General features: G+C 46.9%; 1 protein-coding gene across 1 annotated transcript in view; it reads left to right on the top strand.

The window, feature by feature from the left end:
* The window catches only part of LOC120928841 (transient receptor potential cation channel subfamily M member 2-like), a 191,430-nt gene that overhangs the window by 18,902 nt on the left and 148,985 nt on the right, over positions 1-23,543 (top strand). The window contains exons 3-6 of the mRNA XM_040339861.1: positions 8,747-8,829; positions 10,904-11,063; positions 12,954-13,134; positions 17,489-17,649. Coding sequence (XP_040195795.1) covers positions 8,747-8,829; positions 10,904-11,063; positions 12,954-13,134; positions 17,489-17,649 — 585 coding nt within the window. The remainder of the gene's footprint in view (positions 1-8,746; positions 8,830-10,903; positions 11,064-12,953; positions 13,135-17,488; positions 17,650-23,543) is intronic.

Here is a 23,543-nt window from a genome sequence, read left to right as displayed (position 1 = left end):
ACGTATATCGCGCACCCACGATTTTGCCCTGATTTTCAGGGCAAAATAGTGCGCGGTATACGCCGATAAATACGGTACTTTCTTGGATCCAGAGAACAAACAGCTTTCTGTCACTGGATCTTTGCAACAAACGGATAGGCCTCTCACACCGACCAAGCAGCCGGTACGATGCACAGACAAAGTCCCTGCCACAGACTTAGCGATCGGTATAATGCACAGACACAGGGGTAGATTCAGGAACAATTTCCGCCGGTGTAGACTGAGATGCGCGGCGTAAATGCCAATTTGCGCCGGCGTATCTCCGCGCCGTATTCAGCAAACAATATTACGCCGTAACGTATTACGCCAAACTCACTCATTTATGTCTTTATGGTCCTTGCTTTGTGGACTGGTCCAAATCATTTGATGAAAGGGGGGATTATGGTGGGGGGTTGTTTTTCAGGGGTTGGGTTGGCCCCTTAGTTCCATTGAAGGGAACTCTTAAGGCGTCAGCATACCAAGACATTTTGGACAATTTCATGCTCCCAACTTTGTGGGAACAGTTTGGGGATGGCCCCTTCCTGTTCCAACATGACTGCTCACCAGTGCACAAAGCAAGGTCCATAAAGACATGGATGAGCAAGTTTGGGGTGGAGGAACTTGACTGGCCTGCACAGAGTCCTTACCTCAACTCGATAGAACACCTTTGGGATGAATTAGAGCAGAGACTGCAAGCCAGGCCTTCTTGTCCATCAAAAAAATATAATTACAAATATATTAAAAAATATATATATTTTTTTTTTTAAAAAAGGGTGGTTCCTATCTGGGCCCCTGGGGACCCCCTGGGCCCTTACAGGTGTACTGCCTGTACCCCCCTGATGGCGGCCCTGGTCATAAGTCTCCATTGCTGTTATGAGGGCTGACATCTCCTGGGTGTTAAAGTTTTTTTTCCTCCTCTGCCTGTGGGGAACGGGAGTAGCCATCTCACAGCAAATGTACCTTCCCTGGGGGGGGAATAAAACTGGATGTACATTTGCATCGGCTGGGCGTAAGTTGGGCCGGCGTATCTCTGTAAGTTGGGCCGGCATAGTTGTGAGCATGCTCAGAAGGGAACGAACGTACTGAGCATGCTCCGTTCAAGATACGCCGGGCGTAAATCACTGCTCCACGTTCAGAACATCATTTGCATAAGGTCACACCCACTTCCACTTACGCCGAGGAAATTAAGTTAGGCCGGTGCAAAGTTAGGCACAAGTGCTTTGTGAATACCCTACCTGCCTCTCCACGCTGGTCCGGCGTAGTGTAAAAAAGATGCACTACGCCGGTCCAAAGATGCGCCATTGTACATGAATCTGGCCCACAGTCTCTGCCACAGACTTAGCAGTCGGTATAATGCATGGACAAAGTCTCTGCCACAGACTTAGCGATCGGTATAATGCATGGACAAAGTCTCTGCCACAGACTTAGCGGTCGGTATAATGCATGGACAAAGTCTCTGCCACAGACTTAGCGATCGGTATAATGCATGGACAAAGTCTCTGCCACAGACTTAGCGATCGGTATAATGCATGGACAAAGTCTCTGCCACAGACTTAGCGATCGGTATAATGCATGGACAAAGTCTCTGCCACAGACTTAGCGATCGGTATAATGCATGGACAAAGTCTCTGCCACAGACTTAGCGATCGGTATAATGCATGGACAAAGTCTCTGCCACAGACTTAGCGATCGGTATAATGCATGGACAAAGTCTCTGCCACAGACTTAGCGATCGGTATAATGCATGGACAAAGTCTCTGCCACAGACTTAGCGGTCGGTATAATGCATGGACAAAGTCTCTGCCACAGACTTAGCGATCGGTATAATGCATGGACAAAGTCTCTGCCACAGACTTAGCAATCGGTATAATGCATGGACAAAGTCTCTGCCACAGACTTAGCGGTCGGTATAATGCATGGACAAAGTCTCTGCCACAGACTTAGCGGTCGGTATAATGCATGGACAAAGTCTCTGCCACAGACTTAGCGATCGGTATAATGCATGGACAAAGTCTCTGCCACAGACTTAGCAAACGGAATAATGCATGGACAAAGTCTCTGCCACAGACTTAGCGGTCGGTATAATGCATGGACAAAGTCTCTGCCACAGACTTAGCGGTCGGTATAATGCATGGACAAAGTCTCTGCCACAGACTTAGCAAACGGAATAATGCATGGACAAAGTCTCTGCCACAGACTTAGCGATCGGTATAATGCATGGACAAAGTCTCTGCCACAGACTTAGCAAACGGAATAATGCATGGACAAAGTCTCTGCCACAGACTTAGCGGTCGGTATAATGCATGGACAAAGTCTCTGCCACAGACTTAGCGGTCGGTATAATGCATGGACAAAGTCTCTGCCACAGACTTAGCGATCGGTATAATGCATGGACAAAGTCTCTGCCACAGACTTAGCGATCGGTATAATGCATGGACAAAGTCTCTGCCACAGACTTAGCGATCGGTATAATGCATGGACAAAGTCTCTGCCACAGACTTAGCGGTCGGTATAATGCATGGACAAAGTCTCTGCCACAGACTTAGCGGTCGGTATAATGCATGGACAAAGTCTCTGCCACAGACTTAGCGATCGGTATAATGCATGGACAAAGTCTCTGCCACAGACTTAGCAAACGGAATAATGCATGGACAAAGTCTCTGCCACAGACTTAGCGGTCGGTATAATGCATGGACAAAGTCTCTGCCACAGACTTAGCGGTCGGTATAATGCATGGACAAAGTCTCTGCCACAGACTTAGCAAACGGAATAATGCATGGACAAAGTCTCTGCCACAGACTTAGCGATCGGTATAATGCATGGACAAAGTCTCTGCCACAGACTTAGCAAACGGAATAATGCATGGACAAAGTCTCTGCCACAGACTTAGCGGTCGGTATAATGCATGGACAAAGTCTCTGCCACAGACTTAGCGGTCGGTATAATGCATGGACAAAGTCTCTGCCACAGACTTAGCGATCGGTATAATGCATGGACAAAGTCTCTGCCACAGACTTAGCAAACGGAATAATGCATGGACAAAGTCTCTGCCACAGACTTAGCGGTCGGTATAATGCATGGACAAAGTCTCTGCCACAGACTTAGCGATCGGTATAATGCATGGACAAAGTCTCTGCCACAGACTTAGCGGTCGGTGGATAATCCTCTGCCACAGGATGGTGTAACCAGAGGTTAGTAGGGATGAGCTTCGTATTCGAGTCGAACTCATGTTTGACTCGAACATCGTATGTTCGATCATTCGTCGAAATACGAACAAAACGGGTCGTTCGCGCCAAATTCGAGTTTCGTTTCACAGACCATAATTCACTGCGGCATCGATGGCTGATGATTGGCCAAGCATGCACTATGTCCCGCATGCTTGGCCAATCACAGCTTGCAAAAAACGGAGAGCCATAATTGGCCAAAGCCAGGGTGGCTTTGGCCAATTATGGCTCAGGGGGTCTAGTACACGCCCCACACTATAAAAGGCTGCCTGCAGGTCGGCCTTGTGTAGTGTGTTGCGGAGGTTAAGAGCGAGAAGACAGAGAGAGAGATAGAGAGAGAGAGTGTCATTTTTTGCAGCTAGATAGAGCAGGCAGGCAGGCTAGTCAGTTAAAGTTACAGGAGCAGATCCACATACATATACTGCGCCCGGCGCAGTTGTGAGATACGCTACGCCGCTGTAACTTACCTGGTTTTGGTTTGAATCCTCAACAAATTTGCGCCGTTAGTTACGGCGGCGTAGTATATCTCTCGCGGCGGAATTCAAATTGGGCGGGTAGGGGGCGTGTTTCATTTAAATGAAGAGCGTCCCCGCGCCGAACGAACTGTGCATGCGCTGTCCGTAAAAACTCCCAGGGTGCATTGCTCCAAATAACGTCATTGTTTTCAACGTGAACGTAAATGGCGTCCAGCCCCATTCACGGACGACTTACGCAAACGACGTAAAATTTTCAAAATTAGACGCGGGAACGACGGCCATACTTAACATTGAGTACGCCACCAGATAGCAGCTTTAACTATACGCCAGAAAAAGCCGAACGGAAAGGACGTAAAAAATGTGACGGCCGGTCGTACGTTCGTGGATCGTCGGAAATAGCTAATTTGCATACTCAATGCGGATTACGACGTGAACGCCACCTAGCGGACGCCGAAAAATTGCATCTTAGATCCGACGGCGTACGAAGACGTACGCCTGTCGGATCTAACACAGATGCCATCGTATCTTGTTTTGTGGATACCAAAACAAAGATACGACGCGCAAAATTCGAAATTACGCGGCGTATCAAGAGATACGCCGCGTCATTTCTTTGAGGATCTGCCCCACAGTGTGTAGAGGATATATATACATCCCAGGTGTTGTACATATATTTATACACTGTATAGTTTTAGCTAGATCAGTTCTTCCTAATTTACTGGCAGGCAGGTGATTGTGCTAGCTGCAGTATTCTCACTTCTGGGCCTACTTGTAGTAACGCAGCCTCGAGCCAGCAGGGCCCAAGGCAGAAGAGAGCAGTTGTCACATACCTTAGGCCAGGAGGGCCATGAAGTGAGAGAGACATTAATCATGGCATCTGTCCCTTAAATATCCTTTCCCAGAATGCCCAGCTACAAAGAAGCTCCTGATTGGGCTGTTTATGGGGAAAGAATAGCCAATACACTTAGCTTGCTGTATTTCTCACACTGGCCTGTGGTGACAGCGACACCTACTGGCAACAGTGAGAACACACAACACAGCTAAACTGGAACAGAAGCTAATTTAGCTTTGAGAAGTCAATTTCGAACTATTTACAATTCCAACAAACACTAGATTTGCATTATAGCGCCTATTCATTAGGAACAGGGCGCTACACATTATTCTAGATTTATTTTCCCAATACCATCTTCAAGTTTTCATTTTCACTTCTTTTTTTTTAAAGTAAACCTTTTCTCTATTCCTCTTCTGTCTTTTTTTTTTTTTTTAATCTCTCTATTACTTATTCTCCGATTTTATTTATTTTGCTTTTTCTCTTTCTTTCTTGCCATTCTTGGACTCTTTTGGGTAGATTCACGTAGGGGCGCCTAAAATTAGGATGGCCTAGCCTACTCTTTTTAGGCTACACCGCCGTAAATTATTTAGGTTAGTAGTGATTCTCAAACCACTTGCATTCAAATTTTCGGCGGCGTAGCCTAAAACGAGCGGGCGTAAGTGCGCCTAATTCAAATGACTGGGAGGGGGGCGTGTAGTATGGAAATGAGACTTGACCTCACGTTTTTTGACGTTTTTTACACTGCGCATGCGACGGGCGACTACATTTCCCAGTGCGCATTGCGGCTAAGTAGGCCGTACGGGCCTATTGATTTCGACGCGTACGTAAACGACGTGATTCGCGGACGACTTGCGCAAACGACGTAAAAAATTCGAACCTCGTGGCGGGAACGGCGGCCATACTTAACATTGTTATTCCACCTCATAGGTGGAAAACCTTTAGGCGGCCTATCGCGTACGGAAACGACGTAATGCGACGGTGTAGGCCCGGCGTACGCTCGTGAATTGTCGTATCCCCTCATTTCCATAATCTAGGCCGGCCGAAATGTAAGCGCCACCTAGCGGCCAAAAGAAACATTGCAACCTAAGATAGAATGGCGCAAGCCAGCCTATCTTAGATATGTTTAATTGTATCTCTGTTTGAGAATACACTTAAACATAGTCCGGCTTAGATTCAGAGTTAGGTCGGCTTATCTGTAGATAAGCCGGCCTAACTCTTTGTGAATCTACCTATGTGACTCCTCTGAAGATGCTTTACAAGTTTTTATCTCCTTTACCATCAAGCATTGTGTGACCTCCATTCAATACAACCCTTTCTCTTCTTTGACTATGCTTAGTGTTCTCTTGACTCCTAATGTTGTTTCTCCATCTCTTCAATATGTTTTTTTCCCACCTCTCTGTTTCTCCTTGTGATTTTTCTTCTCACCCCTTCTCCTCTCTAGTAGGGATGACCCGAACACCCCCCACCCCCCCGGTTCGCACCAGAACCTGCAAATGGACCAAAAATTTGCACGGACTTTAGAACCCCATTAAGATCTATGGGACTCGAACGTTCTAAATCAAAAGTGCTCATTTTAAAGGCTAATATGCAAGTTATTGTCCTAAATACTGTTTGGGGACCCGGGTCCTGCCCCAGGGGACATGTATCAATGCAATTTTTTTTTTAAAACTACCGTTTTTTTTGGGAAGCAGTGATTTTAATGATGCTTAACCGGTTGCCGCCCGCCGCATGTACATGTACGTCCACAGAATGGCACGTACAGGCATATGGGCGTACATGTACGTCCCTGCCTTTCCGCGGGTCGGGGGTCCGATCGGTAACCCGCGGGGAGCGATCCGGGACGACGGCGCGGCTATTCGTTTATAGCCGCCCCGTCGCGATCGCTCCCCGGAGCTGAAGAACGGGGAGAGCCGTGTGTAAACACGGCTTCCCCGTGCTTCACTGTGGCGGCTGCATCGATCGAGTGATCCCTTTTATAGGGAGACTCGATCGATGACGTCACACCTACAGCCACACCCCCCTACAGTTGTAAACACACACTAGGTGAACCCTAACTCCTTCAGCGCCCCCTGTGGTTAACTCCCAAACTGCAACTGTCATTTTCACAATAAAGAATGCAATTTAAATGCATTTTTTGCTGTGAAAATGACAATGGTCCTAAAAATGTGTCAAAATTGTCCGAAGTGTCCGCCATAATGTCGCAGTCACGAAAAAAAATCGCTGATCGCCGTCATTAGTAGTAAAAAAAAAATGCAATAAAACTATCCCCTATTTTGTAAACGCTATAAATTTTGCGCAAACCAACCGATAAACGCTTATTGCGATATTTTTTTTTACCAAAACTGAGGAAAAAAATATGTTTTTATATATTTTTAGGGGATATTTATTATAGCAAAAAGTAAAAAATATTGCATTTTTTTCAAAATTGTCGCTCTATTTTTGTTTATAGCGCAAAAAATAAAAACCGCAGAGGTGATCAAATACCACCAAAAGAAAGCTCTATTTGTGGGGAAAAAAAGGATGCCAATTTTGTTTGGGAGCCACGTCGCACGACCGCGCAATTGTCTGTTAAAGTGACGCAGTCCCGAACTGTAAAAACCCCTTGGGTCTTTAGGCAGCATATTGGTCCGGGGCTTAAGTGGTTAATACTGTATACATATAAAGTGTGCAACAAGTCTCAAGTCTGTCTAGCTGACAGTCTTAAAGTGGTTGTATCCCTTAAAAACAAATTCCTGTTCCTTTAAAGCATGAAATAAATCAATAAAATGTTTTGTAAAAATGTCCTATGTCTTCTCCTCCCCTGCCACCCCCTCCCCCCTCATTGTCAGGTCAGGAGAATGTTTTTTTAATCATTATGACATTATGTAGTCTGTTTTACTGGTATATAGTGCAGTGTGCCCACAGTTTTATATAAAGTACCTTTTATAACCGGAGGAAAGAGTCGAGCCGAGAGTGTCGCTGACGTCGGCCCGCTCCATGAACTGAAGAGGGAGCGACGGGCGACATCAGCAGGGAGGGGGGGAGGAAAGAGAAGAGCCGAGATTCGCTCTGTCAGCCGTCCCGTGAACTGAAGAGGGAGGGGCGGGCGACATCGGCGGGGAGGGGGGGAGGAAAGAGAAGAGCCGAGATTCGCTCTGTCAGCCCGTCCCGTGAACTGAAGAGGGAGGGGCAGCAGACGTCAGCTGGGAGAAGAGAAGCGGACCTCCGGCGGGTGTAAACAAGGGATTTTTAACACAGCAACAAACAGACACTGCCCCAGTTTTACAAAACAGATTACTGGATTTTTAATGAAATTTACTAGGGCTTATTTTCGGGGTAGGGCTTATATTGCAGCCCACCCTGATAATCACGCTAGGTCTTACTTTCGGGGTAGGGCTTTTTTTCTGGGAAACACGGTAGCTCATTATGCTTTTGTATTGCAGGTTTTTTTTCGGGGGGAATTTTTGGACGAGGGTTTCTTCCCCTTTCAGGGCGCAGGCGCCAGTAACATCGCCAGCGGCTTCACAAGTAAATATCTCCTGAACAGTGCATGTTTAGGAGATATTTACTGTACCTCTAGGTAAGTCTTATTATAGGCTTACCTAACTGTATAACCAACAAAGATCCTCAAGGAAAGCGCTGAGGGATTCTATAAGTCTGTACAGCCACAAACCAGTGGTGTGAAAGCTGGTGGCTGGTAGCTGTAGTTCCACATATTTCAGTGCTTTCCTTGAGGATCTTTTTTGGTTATATTGCTATGCTTGGTCATCTTAATTGGTGCTCACAGTTTACCTCCCAGCTGTGATAGATTTCAGTTTTTGTTCCACTATTTTATGAGCTGAGTATCATTGCACAGCGCCTGAATTGTCCATTTTGTTCTCACTTTAACAGTTGTTTCTCCCGCTCTCTCACTCCTCTTGAGCTCGTTCGTTCTGGCCCTCCTTGAGCTGGTGTGTCACCTCTTTTCGGCCTCGTTGAGCTGATGTCTCCTACCGGTGTATCTTCTCCATTGCTGGCCCTCATCTTTTTCATCTGTCTCCTTTCTGGTCCTTTTCGATCTTCTTTAGTCCTCCCTTTCTTCATTTTTTAACAAATTTGTGTGTCTTCTATGTGCTGTCCATTCTGAGTTTGTCGTTTTTTTGTGAAGCTTTTTTTCTTCTCGGACAATTAGAATGTTCTTTGTCTTTGTTGCCCTCAAATTTGCTATCATTCATTTACAGATTGGTGACCTTAATTCCTGGGTTTCAAAACATATTAAGAAAAAAGAGTGCGTTGTTTTCATCCCACAAGAGTCTAGCAATGGGTAAGTAGAGTTCTTACGTTTTTTGGAACATTTTGGCTGGAAGTGATAAAAGATATCAATCAATGGGGTGGATTCAGATAGATTTGTCTATCTATCTGCTGGCGTAACGTATCTGCGATACGTTACGCTGCCGTAAATTAGGGCGCAAGTTCTGTATTCAGAAAGGACTTGCGCCCTATGTTATGGCGGCGTAACGTATGTCGTCCGGCGTAAGCCCGCCTAATTCAAATGTGTTTGATGTGGGCGTGTTTTATATAAATTCACTTTGACCCCACGTATTTGACGTATGCGCCATTCGTGAAAAAATCCCAGTGCGCATGCTCAAAATTACGCCGCAAAGCCTCATTGGTTTCGACGTGAACGTAACTTACGCAAAGCCCTATTCGCAAACGACTTACGCAAACGACGTAAAATTTTCAAAACTCGGCGCGGGAACGACATCAATACTTAACATTAGCTACGCCTCATATAGCAGGGGTAACTTTACGCCGGAAAAAGCCTAACGTATTTTTTACTTTTTGCTATAATAAATATCCCCCAAAAATATATATAAAAAAACGTTTTTCTTCCTCAGTTTAGGGCGATACGTATTCTTCTACCTATTTTTGGTAAAAAAAAATCACAATAAGCAATAAGCGTTTATCGCTAGATCCGACAGGCGTATGTCTTAGTACGCCGTCGGATCTAAGCTGCAATTTTTCGGCGGGCGCTAGGTGGCGTTTCCGTTGAATTCCGCGTCGAGTATGCAAATTAGCTAGTTACGGCGATCCACGAACGTACGATCGGCCGGCGCATTTTTTTACGTTGTTGTCGTTCGGCTTTTTCCGGTGTATAGTTAAAGCTGCTGTTATGAGGCGTACTCAATGTTAAGTATGGCCGTCGTTCCCGCATACAATTTTGAATTTTTTACGTTGTTTGCGTAAGTCGTTCGCGAATAGGGATTTGCGTAGAATGACGTCACCGTCGTGAGCATTGGCTTGTTCCGGGTTAATTTCGAGCATGCGCACTGGGATACCCCCACCGACGGCGCATGCGCAGTTAAAAAAAAACGTTGTTTACGTCGGGTCACGACGTATTGACATAAAACGCGCCCCCATCACAGAGATTTGAATGGCGCGCCATTACGCCGCCAAAGATACACTACACTGCCGTAACTTACCGCGCGGATTCTTTGAGGATTCGCTAGATACGCTAAGCCTGGCACAGAGGTACGTGGATCTGCCCCTATATGGTTGGTTTATAGATGCCATACCGGCATGGTTATTGGTATTTTGAAGGTTATTATACTGTTATGTTCAATAAAGCTGTGGCCTTGCCCTACTTTAAAGTGGTCTATGTGTCTTCTTTGGGGGGCAAGGTTTGTTGTGGTTTAAAGAAGTGGGTGTTAAGACAAGTCTAATCTTCTCAGCAGTCATGTTTTCTGATGAGGCCTACGCATCATGCCATAAATGTGTCTATAGGATCATATGCATTCAAAGTTTGTTTTGTCTTATGGAATAGGACTTCAGTCCTGGGTTCGGTTTGTCCATTTGAATATACCGTGTTTCCCCGAAAATAATCCCGGGTCTTATATTAATTATGCCAACAAAAGACACAGTAGGGCTTATTTTCGGGGTAGGTCTTACCATGTAATGTACTCTCTTCTCTCCCCCTCTCCCTCCCTGCCTGTCAGGAATCCCCAGTGAGAACTGAGTTAAAATGCTTGTACAATCCTATAATCCACTCTATTACAGTATTATATAATGTACAATGTGTGCGTTTCTGTAATATAATTGTGCCAAATACATTTGTTATAGTGCCGCTCTGCACTTCTGTTACCCACCGGAGCTCTCTTCCCCGCAATTATATTACAGAAACACACACATTGTACATTATAAACTACTGTAATATAGTAGATTATAGGATTTTACAAGCATTTTTAACTAGGACTTATTTTCGGGGTAGGGCTTATATTGCAGCCCTCCTGGAAAATAACGCTAGGTCTTATTTTCAGGGTAGGTCTTATTTTTGGGGAAACAGGGTAGCAATCACAATTAGCTGGGAATATTTTATAAATTCTCTATTTCTCACTCAGGGAGACCTGTGGATGTGGTTACACCAGAGAATTCCATGACATCTCAAGTATTTCTGTACCGCCTGAAACCAAGTGGGACCCTCACAAGCATGTCACAGAATTTCCCAGCGATTCACATGGGGACATGACATTTACAGGAACCACCAGGACCTGGGCCAAGGTACATAAAAAAAATCGCAATTGCTCTTTGAAGCTGAAAGCTTGTTGGGTGGTGAAGAACATTACTGTATACAGTATAAAACTAGACTGCTGGTGACCACATTCCATCAGATTAATGGTCGGGTTTGCACATTTTGCTTGACTAATGGATGTGCAGATTACCGAGGCTCCGAATTTCCCCCAAAAGGCTACAAGCAACAAAAAAGAAACCCCCATCCTTACACTCTAAAATTGACCACTCGACACACACTCCTTTTTGGAGTCGAATGGCCATAGCAGCCATTTGTTTATTACAAAACAATAATACAATACAAAAATTATTCAACATACAATTTTAATGCATATAATACATCTTGCATAAACCGTTACAACTAGGGTTGTCCCGATACCACTTTTTTAGGACCGAGTACAAGTACCGATACTTTTTTTCAAGTACTCGCCGATACCGAATACCAATGCTTTTTTTTAAATGTGTACCCAAATGCCGCCATGTCCCCCCACAAATGCCGCCATGTCCCCCCACAAATGCAGCCATGTCCCCCTCATAAGCAGCCATGTCCCCCTTATAAGCAGCCATGTCCCCCTTATAAGCAGCCATGTCCCCCTTATAAGCAGTCATGTCCCCCCTTATAAGCAGCCATGTTCCCCCTTATAAGCAGCCATGTCCCCCTTATAAGCAGCCATGTCCCCCCTTATAAGCAGCCATGTCCCCCTTATAAGCAGCCATGTCCCCCTTATAAGCAGCCATGTCCCTCTTATAAGCAGCCATGTCCCCCCATATATGCAGCCATCTCCCCCCCCCCCCCTTACCTGCATGCTGCCGCGCCACTTAGTTAATACGAGCGGGGAATATCACAGCTTTCATTTGAATAGCTGTAATGTTACGCGCTGCGTATAGACACTCCCCCTTGCTCGGGATTGGACAAATCACCCGAGCAAGGGGGAGTGTCTATATGCGGCGCGGCGGGTAACACTACAGCTATTCAAATGAAAGCTGTAATGTTCCCCGCTCATATTAACCAAGCGACGGCGGGATGCGGTGTAGCGGCGGTGGCGGGTGGTGGGGCGGCTGAGTATTCTATTTAGGCATCGGCGGTATTTGCGGGAGTACAAGTTTTCCCGCAAATACTCGGTATCGGTCCCGATACCGATACTAGTATCGGTATCGGGACAACCCTAGTTACAACCAAAACAAACTGGGTTTTTAATCCATCCTGGTCTAGAGATCTTTGAAGGACAATTCTCTTTCTTAAATAGTTGTATCTGTACCCCATTAACCAAAAAGGCCTCATGCCGTATATTACGCCAGCTCGGGGACAATTCCAATTTACCTCCTACCTACCGAAAACCATTGTTCCCATTTGTCTGGTTAGTAAGGGAAGGCACACCCATACCTCCAGATGGGCCCAACCCCCCTAAACCTCCATTAACTTCTCAACAACACCGCCTTCAAAGACCCCATAGACCTCCCGCTGCTACGACTTGAGAACGCTAGAAAATGAAAATTCCACCCCTACCAATAGCCTAAAGAACCCTGGAAACCCAAAAATCCCAAAAAAGGGGCTAAGAAATAACAAAAATTAGATCCAAAAAATGGGAAGGGTGGGTGGGAAATTTGTTGTTTCTTCTTCTGCCACGAGCTCCGAATGAAGCTGGTGGCCTAAGAAACACCCCTTTTGCGACCCCCCCCCCCTTAGCAACCTCCCCCAACCACCTGACTGCCCCAACCCAAAACAACCTGACCCAGCAACTCAGAAGAAAAAACTCCCTTTAAAACATACTCTACCTACTCCGCCTCACTGCCCCCCTTAGTCATGCCGGCCCTCCTCCTAGTTGCACTTTTGATACGGGCCTTTCTTTATAACTTACTTTAGACTCTGTTTCTCAACAGTATGTGCGCGCATCCTGCGACACTCCTCCAAGAAGATTATTTCAGCTGATGACAGAGCAGTGGGAGCTTCGTGTACCAAGTCTTCTCATATCTGTGACAGGAGGAGCCAAAAACTTCAACATCAGTCCAAGGCTGAAGACCCAGTTTAGTCGGGGCCTTGTGAATGCTGCACAAAGCACAGGTAACGGGCCTTCTACAACGGGCACTCTACAACGGGCACATCATCTTTGTGTTTCTTCTGTCCTCACTTTTAATGCTAGGAAGAAACACTTTATATACTGGGCATTTTCACCCCCTTCCTGCCCAGGCCAATTTTCAGCTTTCGGGAATGTCACGCTTTAAATGACAATTGCGCGGTCGTGCGACGCGGCTCCCAAACAAAATTGACGTCCTTTTTTCCCCACAAATAGAGCTTTGTTTTGGTGGTATTTGTTCATCTCTGCGTTTTTAATTTTTTCCCTTACAAACAAAAATAGAGCGACAATTTTGAAACATAAACAATGGGCTAGATTCAGGTAGGGGGACGTAAGTTTGTGCGGGCGTAGCGTATGTTATTTACGCTACGCCGCCGCAATTTAGAGAGGCAAGTGCAGTATTCACAAAGCACTTGCTCCGTAAGTTGCGGCGGCGTAGCGTAAATCTGCCGGCGTAAGCGCGCTGAATTCAAATTGTCAAGAGGTGGGCGTGTTTTATGTAAAACGCATGCGCCGGCCATGAATGTATCCCAGTGCGCATGCTCCTAATCACGTCGCAAATCGTCAATGCTTTCGACGTGAACGTAATTCACGCAAAGCCCTAAACGACTTACGCAAATGACGTAAAAATTCAAAAATTCGATGCGGGAACGACGTCCATACTTAACATTGGCTATGCCTCATATAGCAGGATTAACATTACGCCGGAAAAAAGCCTTACGCAAACGACGTAAAAAAATCCGCCGGGCACACGTACGTTTCTGAATTGGCGTATCCAGCTCATTTGCATATTCTACTGACGAGGCCGCCGATGGACGACGGGCAGGACGTGACGGGCAAGACACCGACGAGGGGCATCCAAACTAAGTATTTTTTTTTTCCAGGAATTTTCCTTCAAGATCGGGGGTGCGCGCTATACGCCGGGGCGCGTAATAGCAAGATAAATACGGTATATTTTTTTTCTCAGTTTAGGCCGATACGTGTTCTTCTACATATTTTTGGTAAAAAAAATCTCAATAAGCGTTTATTGATTGGTTTGGGCAAAAGTTATAGCGCCTACAAAATAGGGGATAGATTTATGACATTTATTTTTTTTTTTTTTTTTTTTTACTAGTAATGGCGGCGATCAGTGATTTTTGTCAGGACTGCGATATTGCGGCGGACAGGTTGGACACTTTTGACACTATTTTGGGACCATTCACAATTATACAGCGAACAGTGCTATAAATATGCACTGATTACTGTATAAATGTGACTGGCATGGAAGGGGTTAACACTAGGGGGCGATCAAGGGGTTAATGTGTTCCCTAGGGAGTGATTCTTACTGTGGGGGGAGGGGACTCACAAGGGGAGGAGACTGATCGGTGTCCCTCTGTACAAGGGACACACCATCGGTCTCCTCTCTCCCTGACAGGATGTGGATCTCTGTGTTTACACACAGAGATCCACATCCCTGGCTCTGTGACGAGCAATTGCGGGCACGCGCATCAGGCTCCACACTGCGGGAATCCCAGGACGTCATATGGCGGCCGCCCGGAGGAACGACAGGCTCCTGCGGCCGTCATATGACTATGGGCCGGGTACAGGTTTAGGAGATAGTCTTTATACCTACAGGTAAGCCTTATTATAGGCTTACCTGTAAGTAAAAGTGGTAGTAAAGAGTTTACTACCACTTTAAGGGACATGGGGCACTTCTCTCTTAAACAATAAACAACATGTTACACTTATCCGCTCTGTGTAATAGTTTTGCACAGAGCAACCCCCGATCCACCTCTTTTGGGTTCCCCGCTGGCGCTCCTTTCCCCTGCCATGTGCCCCTATAGCAAGCTGCTGAGTAACATCAGCTGACCTTGTAAAAAAAAAACATTCAGTTTACAATAGAAATTAAAGGCAAAACATTTATCTATAGGAATAAAAAAACATTATAAATACTTTTATTTCCTTTTTTGTAAGTGATCACTTCTCCCCTGTTCTCAGCTGCATAGGAGCTGGGGGAGGAGTAACAGCGGCACACTGGTGTGGAGGGGAGCAGGCGGAATACTTAGCGCAGCTAGAGAACTGACCACAGTGTATTCTCCTGCTTATTAAAAACAGAAAAAACTGCGCTTGGACAAAATAATAAAAAAACAAAGGCAGCAGCACTAGTGAGATACACACAATTAGAACAGATACAAGAGGAGGGGCTGTGACAATAAAAAATAAAAAAATTCACATCAGTCCTTAGATGACATAAAAAAGTTGGTATATACCAATCCTTGAGAGGACATAAAAGATTTTTTATGTATACCATACACCAATAAAAATCAATATATCAGAGAAGGTCATAGGCTATACAGTAGTTCATATGTCTTGTATGATGACACCACAGTGCTTGATACAAATGGAGTGGCCACCACCATAAATCAAATGGCTGCTTACCAGAAGGCAAGCAAAGACACGCATTCGGCTATAACCCGTCCGCGGCCTTTAGTAATAACAGGACACAGAACAGACACCCGGGACATTTCTCCAGTGTATCATACACTCCTTGGCTGTAGCACAAGCTCCGTATTGCAATTGGAACAACGTAAAAGGAAGGAGAGGGACCATAGGGTAATATCGTCTAAACTGGTTTAATAGTTGTAAAAGTAATGTACTTACAACAATATGGAGTTCTGAAAGCATAAAAGTTTGCCTCTTCAAATGGCATGGTGACGTCACTGCATGCCACCCCAGATGCGTTTCATCACATCTGACATTCTCAATGGGGATGCGTGTTCTCCCCAGACGCGTTTCGTCACATCTGACATTCTCAGATGTGACGAAACGCGTCTGGGGGGCATGCAGTTATAGCCAAATGCTTGTCTTTGCTTGCCTTCTGGTAAGCAGCCATTTGATTTATGGTGGTGGGCACTCCATTTGTATCAAGCACTGTGGTGTCATCATACAAGACATATGGACTACTGTATAGCCTATAGCAGTGATGGCAAACCTTTTTTGAGCCCGAGTGCCCAATCTGCGACACTAAACCAACTTTTTTTTTCAAAGTGCCAACAAAGAAATAAACCTACCAGTGGCTCTGTACAGAGGATGGGACTGATTATCCCTCTGAATGAGCCGTAAGGGACCAAAAACGTACGATTCTGCCAGATTTGCTCAGAAAACAGGGTCTAGGAATGCGTTGTGCTCAGAATGCACCGTGCAACATGCACTTACCTATCTGACCATAACACTCACCTACCTGAGCATTACAATCACTTACCTGACCATTACACTAACCTACCTGACCATTACAATCACTTACCTGACCATTACACTCACCTCCCTGACCATTACAATCACTTACCTGACCATTACACTCACCTACCTGAGCATTACAATCACTTACCTGAGCAATACACTCACCTACCTGACCATTACAATCACTTACCTGATTTCGCGCATTGCGCACTGGGATACCCCACGGACGGCGCATGCGCCGTTCGTTCAAAACGTCAATCACGTCGGGTCACGATTTATCAGCATAAAACACGCCCACCTCTTCACAATTTGAATTAGGCGCACTTACGCCGGCACATTTACGCTACGCCGCCGTAACTTAGGACGCAAGTGCTTTGAGAATACAGCACTTGCCTCTCTAAGTTGCGGCGGCGTAGCGTAAATGAGATGTGCTACGCCGGCGCGGATGTACGTGGATCTAGCCCTAGGAATAAAAAATCAAAACATTTTCTGCCAGCAAGGCAGTATTATAATGTGCTAGCATGCTAGTAAGACGTACCTTAAAACACAGCTCTCCAGCGGTGTGCTGTCACCAATGAAGAGGCTTCCATCTTCACCCAGTCTTCCTTCCAGGTTCACGGACTGACTGTACCGCAGTGACGTCACTCCCGCACATGCATGAGGGAGTCTCAGCCGTGGCACATAGATCTGAAGGAATAGCATGGGTATGCTGTTCCTTCAGAGCACATGTGCCAGTGACGTCACCGACTGCTGCTGGGTAGAATATCTCCTAAACCGTGCACATTTAAGAGGTATTCATTTTACCTACAGGTAAGCTTTATATCAAGCTTACCCGTAGGTTAAATATAAAAACCCATGGGGTTTACTACCACTTTAAAAGAGCACCATTGTCTAAAATATCTTTGCATAATGCGGCATTAACACAACCCTTCATTGGAAACACCTGAACTCAAACATTTGGAGAGGTGTGCATATTCTTTTGACCATATAATTTAGTAAGTAAGGAAGTGGGTGATGATATGGGTAGACACTGAGGTTAGCAGAGCAGAGGGGGAGATGACCCAATAGGTAGGAGGTCTTGTTTTTCCTATAGTCAACCTCAGCACCTTTTGTTCCATACAGGGGCCTGGATCATCACAGGCGGGTCTCACGCTGGGGTCATGAAGCACGTAGGGGAAGCCGTACGAGATTTCAGTGGAGGCGAAAAAGACTCTGAGATTGTCCTGATAGGCATTGCCACCTGGGGCATCGTCCACAACCGAAAATCACTACTCAGCGAAGCGGTAAGAACGAAACATATTCTACACCAGGGCTCAAAATTTCAAGTCCTGAGCTACTAGCCAGGCCTCAAGAGTTACTCGCCACCAGTTGCCCCACCTAATTCATACACTGCCCTGCGCCTAATTGCACCCGTAAACACGCCCTCGTAGATTATCTCATGGAATGACAATGTTTTATGCAGAATCAAGTTACAAAATTAAATATTACCAACAACAACTTTAACAAAATGGGACAGAGCACTGGGGGCAGACCAGAGGGACAGGGCACTGAGGGCAGACCAGAGGGACAGGGCACTGGGGGCAGACCAGAGGGACAGGGCACTGGGGGGCAGACCAGAGGGACAGGGCACTGGGGGCAGACCAGAGGGACAGGGCACTGGGGGCAGACCAGAGGGACAGGGCACTGGGGGCAGACCAGAGGGACAGGGCACTGGGGGCAGACCAGAGGGACAGGGCACTGGGGTCAGACCAGAGGGACAGGGCACTGGGGTCAGACCAGAGGGACAGGGCACTAGAACTGGGTCTCTTCCCCATTCTCTTGCTGTCTCCTCTGCAACTCCCATCCATCCTCTCTCTCTCTCCCATTCATCTCATCATCAGGAGCCTGTGTGTGCGGCTCCACGCTTGTATGTCCCCACTTCCCCCTTTTATTCAGGCTGGCGGAGAGGAGAGGAGCTGCAGCACAGCGGGAGGGAGTACAATCCAGCGCTGAGATCCACACAACTGCACAGCCATTGACACCATAGCACAGCGCACACTGACAGCGCACAGCACACATTGAGACCAGTCTGTTCACAGTGCTCAGGCTAAACTTACATAGAGCACAAGGAGAAGAAAACTGCACAAACTGGAAGGCTGCCGCTCTCATGTCAGGGCAACTTTCAGTGAGCGCTGCACCGGAGTGGTAATTTTTGCAATCCTCCACCTCACTCATTACTTTCTGCTCTCCAGCTACATTGGTTGGGGCCCGGGGGAGGGGGGCAGGCTCAGAGAGGTCATACTGTTGGGTCCCATGGCTTAATGAGAATTGTAAGGAGAGCACCTGTGTACTGCTCTGCCTGTGCGCGGCTCACCAGACTACTTTTCCCGAGCATGCACCTTTCCTCTTCGGCCGCCAATCTCATCGGGACTCTAAGTGTAGGAACAGATTGGAGGGAGATTGGTCATGCAGCCCTGTCATCACTCGCCCCCAGCTTAAATCCACTCGCCAAATGCTAGCAGGCGAGTGGAAATTTTGAGGGCTGTTCTACACAACTACATTACTTTTATAGAAATACTAGCTGTCATTACCATAAGCTGATGATCACATGAGAGTTCCTTTCACAGAAATAAAATCCTTAGCAGTGGTGGCTGGTGCTCTAAATTTTTTGGGGGGGGGGGCACAAACAAACTGTAGAAAAAAAACATTAATTGCAGTCACTGTGCCCAAACACAGCTACTGTGCCCATCAATTGCTGCCACCGTGCCATCAAATGCAGCCACTGTGCCCATCAAACGCAGCCACTGTACCCATAAATTGCTGCCACTGTGCCATCAAAGCAGCTACTCAATTGTACCCATCAATTGCAGCTACTCAATTGTACCCATCAATTGCTGACACTGTGCCCATTAGTTGCTGACACTGTGCCCATCAATTGCTGCTACTGTGCCCATCAATTGCTGCCAGTTTGCTCATCAATGGCTACTACCGTGCCCATCAGTTGCTGCCAGTGTGCCCATCAATTGCCGCTATTGTACCCATCAACTGCTGCCAGCGTGCCCATCATCTGCTGCTACTGTACCCATCAACTGCTGTCAGTGTGCCCATCACCTGATCATACCAGATTACCATACAACACGCCCACTACAAGCCTACTTTGAATTACGCGGGCTTACGCCGGTTTACGTTACGATTTACGTTACGCCGGCGCACATATGGGAGCAAGTGCTTTGTGGATACCCTACGAGCCACTCTGAGTTACGGCGGCGTATCGCATATGAGATGCGCTACGCCCGCCTAAATATACGCCCGTTTTTGTGGATCTGGCCCTATGTATTCAATACGATGGTCTTGATCCTTTAATCCTGTAATACTTTATTTCCTAATCTTTTATTCTTATTGATCCAAAACCTGAAACTTAACTTGGTTCGTTGATTTTTTAAATTCATTTTAGAATCTAATGAAGATTTATTGTTTTAAAAAATAAATAAAGAAAAGGGGGAATTTTGTATTTTGTTTGTAAGTTACTAGTTCCATCCATCCAACATGTAATAGAAAGGAACAGATTAGGGTTCTTTTGATTTATTTATTTTTTGTTTTTATGTTTTTTTTTCTTCTTACTCCCCTCCCCCACCTAATCCAATCTTCACCCAAATCTAAATAGACCTAATTCAGTCCCCGACTAGTCGCCAACAATTAGGAGGATTTCATTGGCCTGAGTATTTACCTATTCAACCAGCGTACCCTTTACCCTACACCCAAAAAGTTTCAGCCTTCCACCCCCTAGGGACAGGGGTAGGTCTCTCAGATAAGAAGTCCATAGGACACCACACTTCAAACGCAACATATAGACACATTTGCTCATATTGATCCAGTGTTAACCATTCTGAAGCAAGTATATGCACTTTTATGAAACGTATTACTCACTTTTCATTGATTTACTTATCATAGTTGCCAACATTTGAAAAAAAATTCCAGGGACACTTTGCAGCACAGCTATTAATTAATTACCACACTCACTTCCCCGAAGCTCCACCCACTCCGCAGTATGTACAGGAGAGGAGGAGTGCAGAGGGTATGATGGGGGGAGTGTGTACAGGAGAGGAGGAGGAGTGCAGAGGGTATGATGGGGGCAGTGTGTACAGGAGAGGAGGAGGAGTGCAGAGGGTATGATGGGGGCAGTGTGTACAGAAGAGGAGGAGGAGGAGTGCAGAGGGTATGATGGGGGCAGTGTGTACAGGAGAGGAGGAGGAGTGCAGAGGGTATGATGGGGGCAGTGTGTACAGGAGAGGAGGAGGAGTGCAGAGGGTATGATGGGGGCAGTGTGTACAGGAGAGGAGGAGGAGTGCAGAGGGTATGATGGGGGCAGTGTGTACAGGAGAGGAGGAGGAGTGCAGAGGGTATGATGGGGGCAGTGTGTACAGGAGAGGAGGAGGAGGAGTGCAGAGGGTATGATGGGGGCAGTGTGTACAGGAGAGGAGGAGGAGTGCAGAGGGTATGATGGGGGCAGTGTGTACAGGAGAGGCGGAGGAGTGCAGAGGGTATGATGGGGGCAGTGTGTACAGGAGAGGAGGAGGAGTGCAGAGGGTATGATGGGGGCAGTGTGTACAGGAGAGGAGGAGTGCAGAGGGTATGATGGGGGCAGTGTGTACAGGAGAGGAGGAGTGCAGAGGGTATGATGGGGGCAGTGTGTACAGGAGAGGAGGAGTGCAGAGGGTATGATGGGGCAGTATGTACAGGAGAGGAGGAGTGCAGAGGGTATGATGGGGGCAGTGTGTACAGGAGAGGAGGAGGAGTGCAGAGGGTATGATGGGGGCAGTATGTACAGGAGAGGAGGAGTGCAGAGGGTATGATGGGGCAGTGTGTACAGGAGAGGAGGAGTGCAGAGGGTATGCTGGGGCAGTATGTACAGGAGAGGAGGAGTGCAGAGGGTATGCTGGGGCAGTATGTACAGGAGAGGAGGAGGAGTGCAGAGGGTATGCTGGGGCAGTATGTACAGGAGAGGAGGAGGAGTGCAGAGGGTATGCTGGGGCAGTATGTACAGGAGAGGAGGAGGAGTGCAGAGGGTATGCTGGGGCAGTATGTACAGGAGAGGAGGAGGAGTGCAGAGGGTATGCTGGGGCAGTATGTACAGGAGAGGAGGTGGAGTGCAGAGGGTATGCTGGGGCAGTATGTACAGGAGAGGAGGAGGAGTGCAGAGGGTATGCTGGGGCAGTATGTACAGGAGAGGAGGAGGAGTGCAGAGGGTATGCTGGGGCAGTTTGTACAGGAGAGGAGGAGTGCAGAGGGTATGATGGGCACAGTTAGTACGGGAGAGGAGTTTGGAGGGTATGGCGGTGGCATAATGGGGAGGGATTTCTTGTGGTGTCTATGGGGTAATCAGGAAGTGATGTTGGGAAGATAAGGGAAGGTAAGTGACCATGGAATGATGTCCCTCAGCAGGGGGGGGGGTAGGAAGCTCGGAGTGATGTCTGTATGATGTGATCTGGGGGTGATGCAAGCTGGGGGCAGTATGTACAGGAGAGGGGGACTGAGAAGTGGTCAGATAGCGATGTATATAATAAAAAAAAACTCATCCACTAAAAACATTTAAAACAATGAATCATACAACAGTACTAGATGTAAGTACAAACAGACAGATAGTATGTACAGATCTATGTAATCCAGTTTATAGCACTCTGTATCCAATCCAATTGCTCAGACTAGATAATGTGGGGTCATTTATAGCCATTCATGTAACCTGTGTGTGTAAGTGGTGAGTTCACACTTCTGATTGCACAGACTCAGAACCTGTATACATGTACAATCAGAGGTGTGAACTCACCACATACACACACAGGTTACATGAATGGCTATAAATGACCCCACATTATCTAGTCTGAGCAATTGGATTGGATGATGTTTGCACAGTGTTCCTGCTTAGAAGTGATCTGTCAAAATGTGTTTGGGCTGCAGACCTCAGCCCCCTCCCCCTCACTATCTCCTTTGATCCTTCTCCTAAGAAAAAATCTCCTTGAAAGTGTGTACTACTACTACTATCCACCCTAGGAAACTTCTCCCAGAAAAGTTCAGCTCACTCACCTCCTCCCTTCCTCTGGCCAGCCGACAGGAGCTACAGTGAGCTCCGCCTCCCAGGTCTCACAGCACACCGCGCTGCTGATTGGAGGGGGAGGCTGAGTCAGAGATAACAAGGATCCGCACAGCACGAGACTGGAGGGAGGGAGGGAACAGAAAGGAGCTTTGCATCCTGAACACACAGCGCAGGCTCAGGTCCCTGCTGAGACCCAGAAGCCGCACCTGCCTTCCCCAATAGCCGGGACAAGTCCCGGCAGGCTAAATTAGCTGGGACTAGGTCCCAAATAACGGGACTGTCCCTTTAAAAACGGGACAGTTGGCAAGTATGACTTATGCATTTTCATTAATATGTATGATACCCATTACCTACGTTCAGGCCCGGATTTACTCCCTTTGCCGCCCCAAGGCCAGGTCCTTCAGATCCAGATTCAGATTGTCCACTTGCCACACATTGCGGATTGTCCACTTGCCACGTAACCTGCTACACGTTGCAGATTGTCACATGCCACACCTAGCGGATTGTCCACTTGCCACGTCACCTGTCACACCTTTAGGATTGTCCACTTGCCATGTCAATTGCAACACGTTGCAGATTGTCACTTGCCACGTCACCTTCCACACCTTGCGGATTGTCCACTTGTCATGTCACCTGCCACACCTTTAGGATTGTCCACTTGCCACGTCAATTGCCACACCTTGCGGATTGTCCACTTGCCATGTCACCTTCCACACCTTGCGGAATTGTCCACCTGCCATGTCACCTTCCACACCTTGCGGATTGTCCACTTGCAACGTCAATTGCCACACCTTGCGGATTGTCCACTTGTCATGTCACCTTCCACACCTTGCGGATTGTCCACTTGTCATGTCACCTTCCACACCTTTAGGATTGTCCACTTGCCATGTCAATTGCCACACGTTGCAGATTGTCACTTGCCACGTCACCTTCCACGTCACCTTCCACACCTTGCGGATTGTCCACTTGTCATGTCACCTGCCACACCTTGCGGATTGTCCACTTGTCATGTCACCTTCCACACCTTGCGGATTGTCCACTTGTCATGTCACCTGCCACACCTTGCGGATGGATTGTCCACTTGTCATGTCACCTTCCACACCTTGC

Source organism: Rana temporaria, chromosome 2 (assembly GCF_905171775.1).
Source record: "Rana temporaria chromosome 2, aRanTem1.1, whole genome shotgun sequence".
Classification (NCBI taxonomy): Eukaryota; Metazoa; Chordata; class Amphibia; order Anura; family Ranidae; genus Rana; species Rana temporaria.
This window is presented reverse-complemented; position numbering and strand designations above follow the sequence as displayed.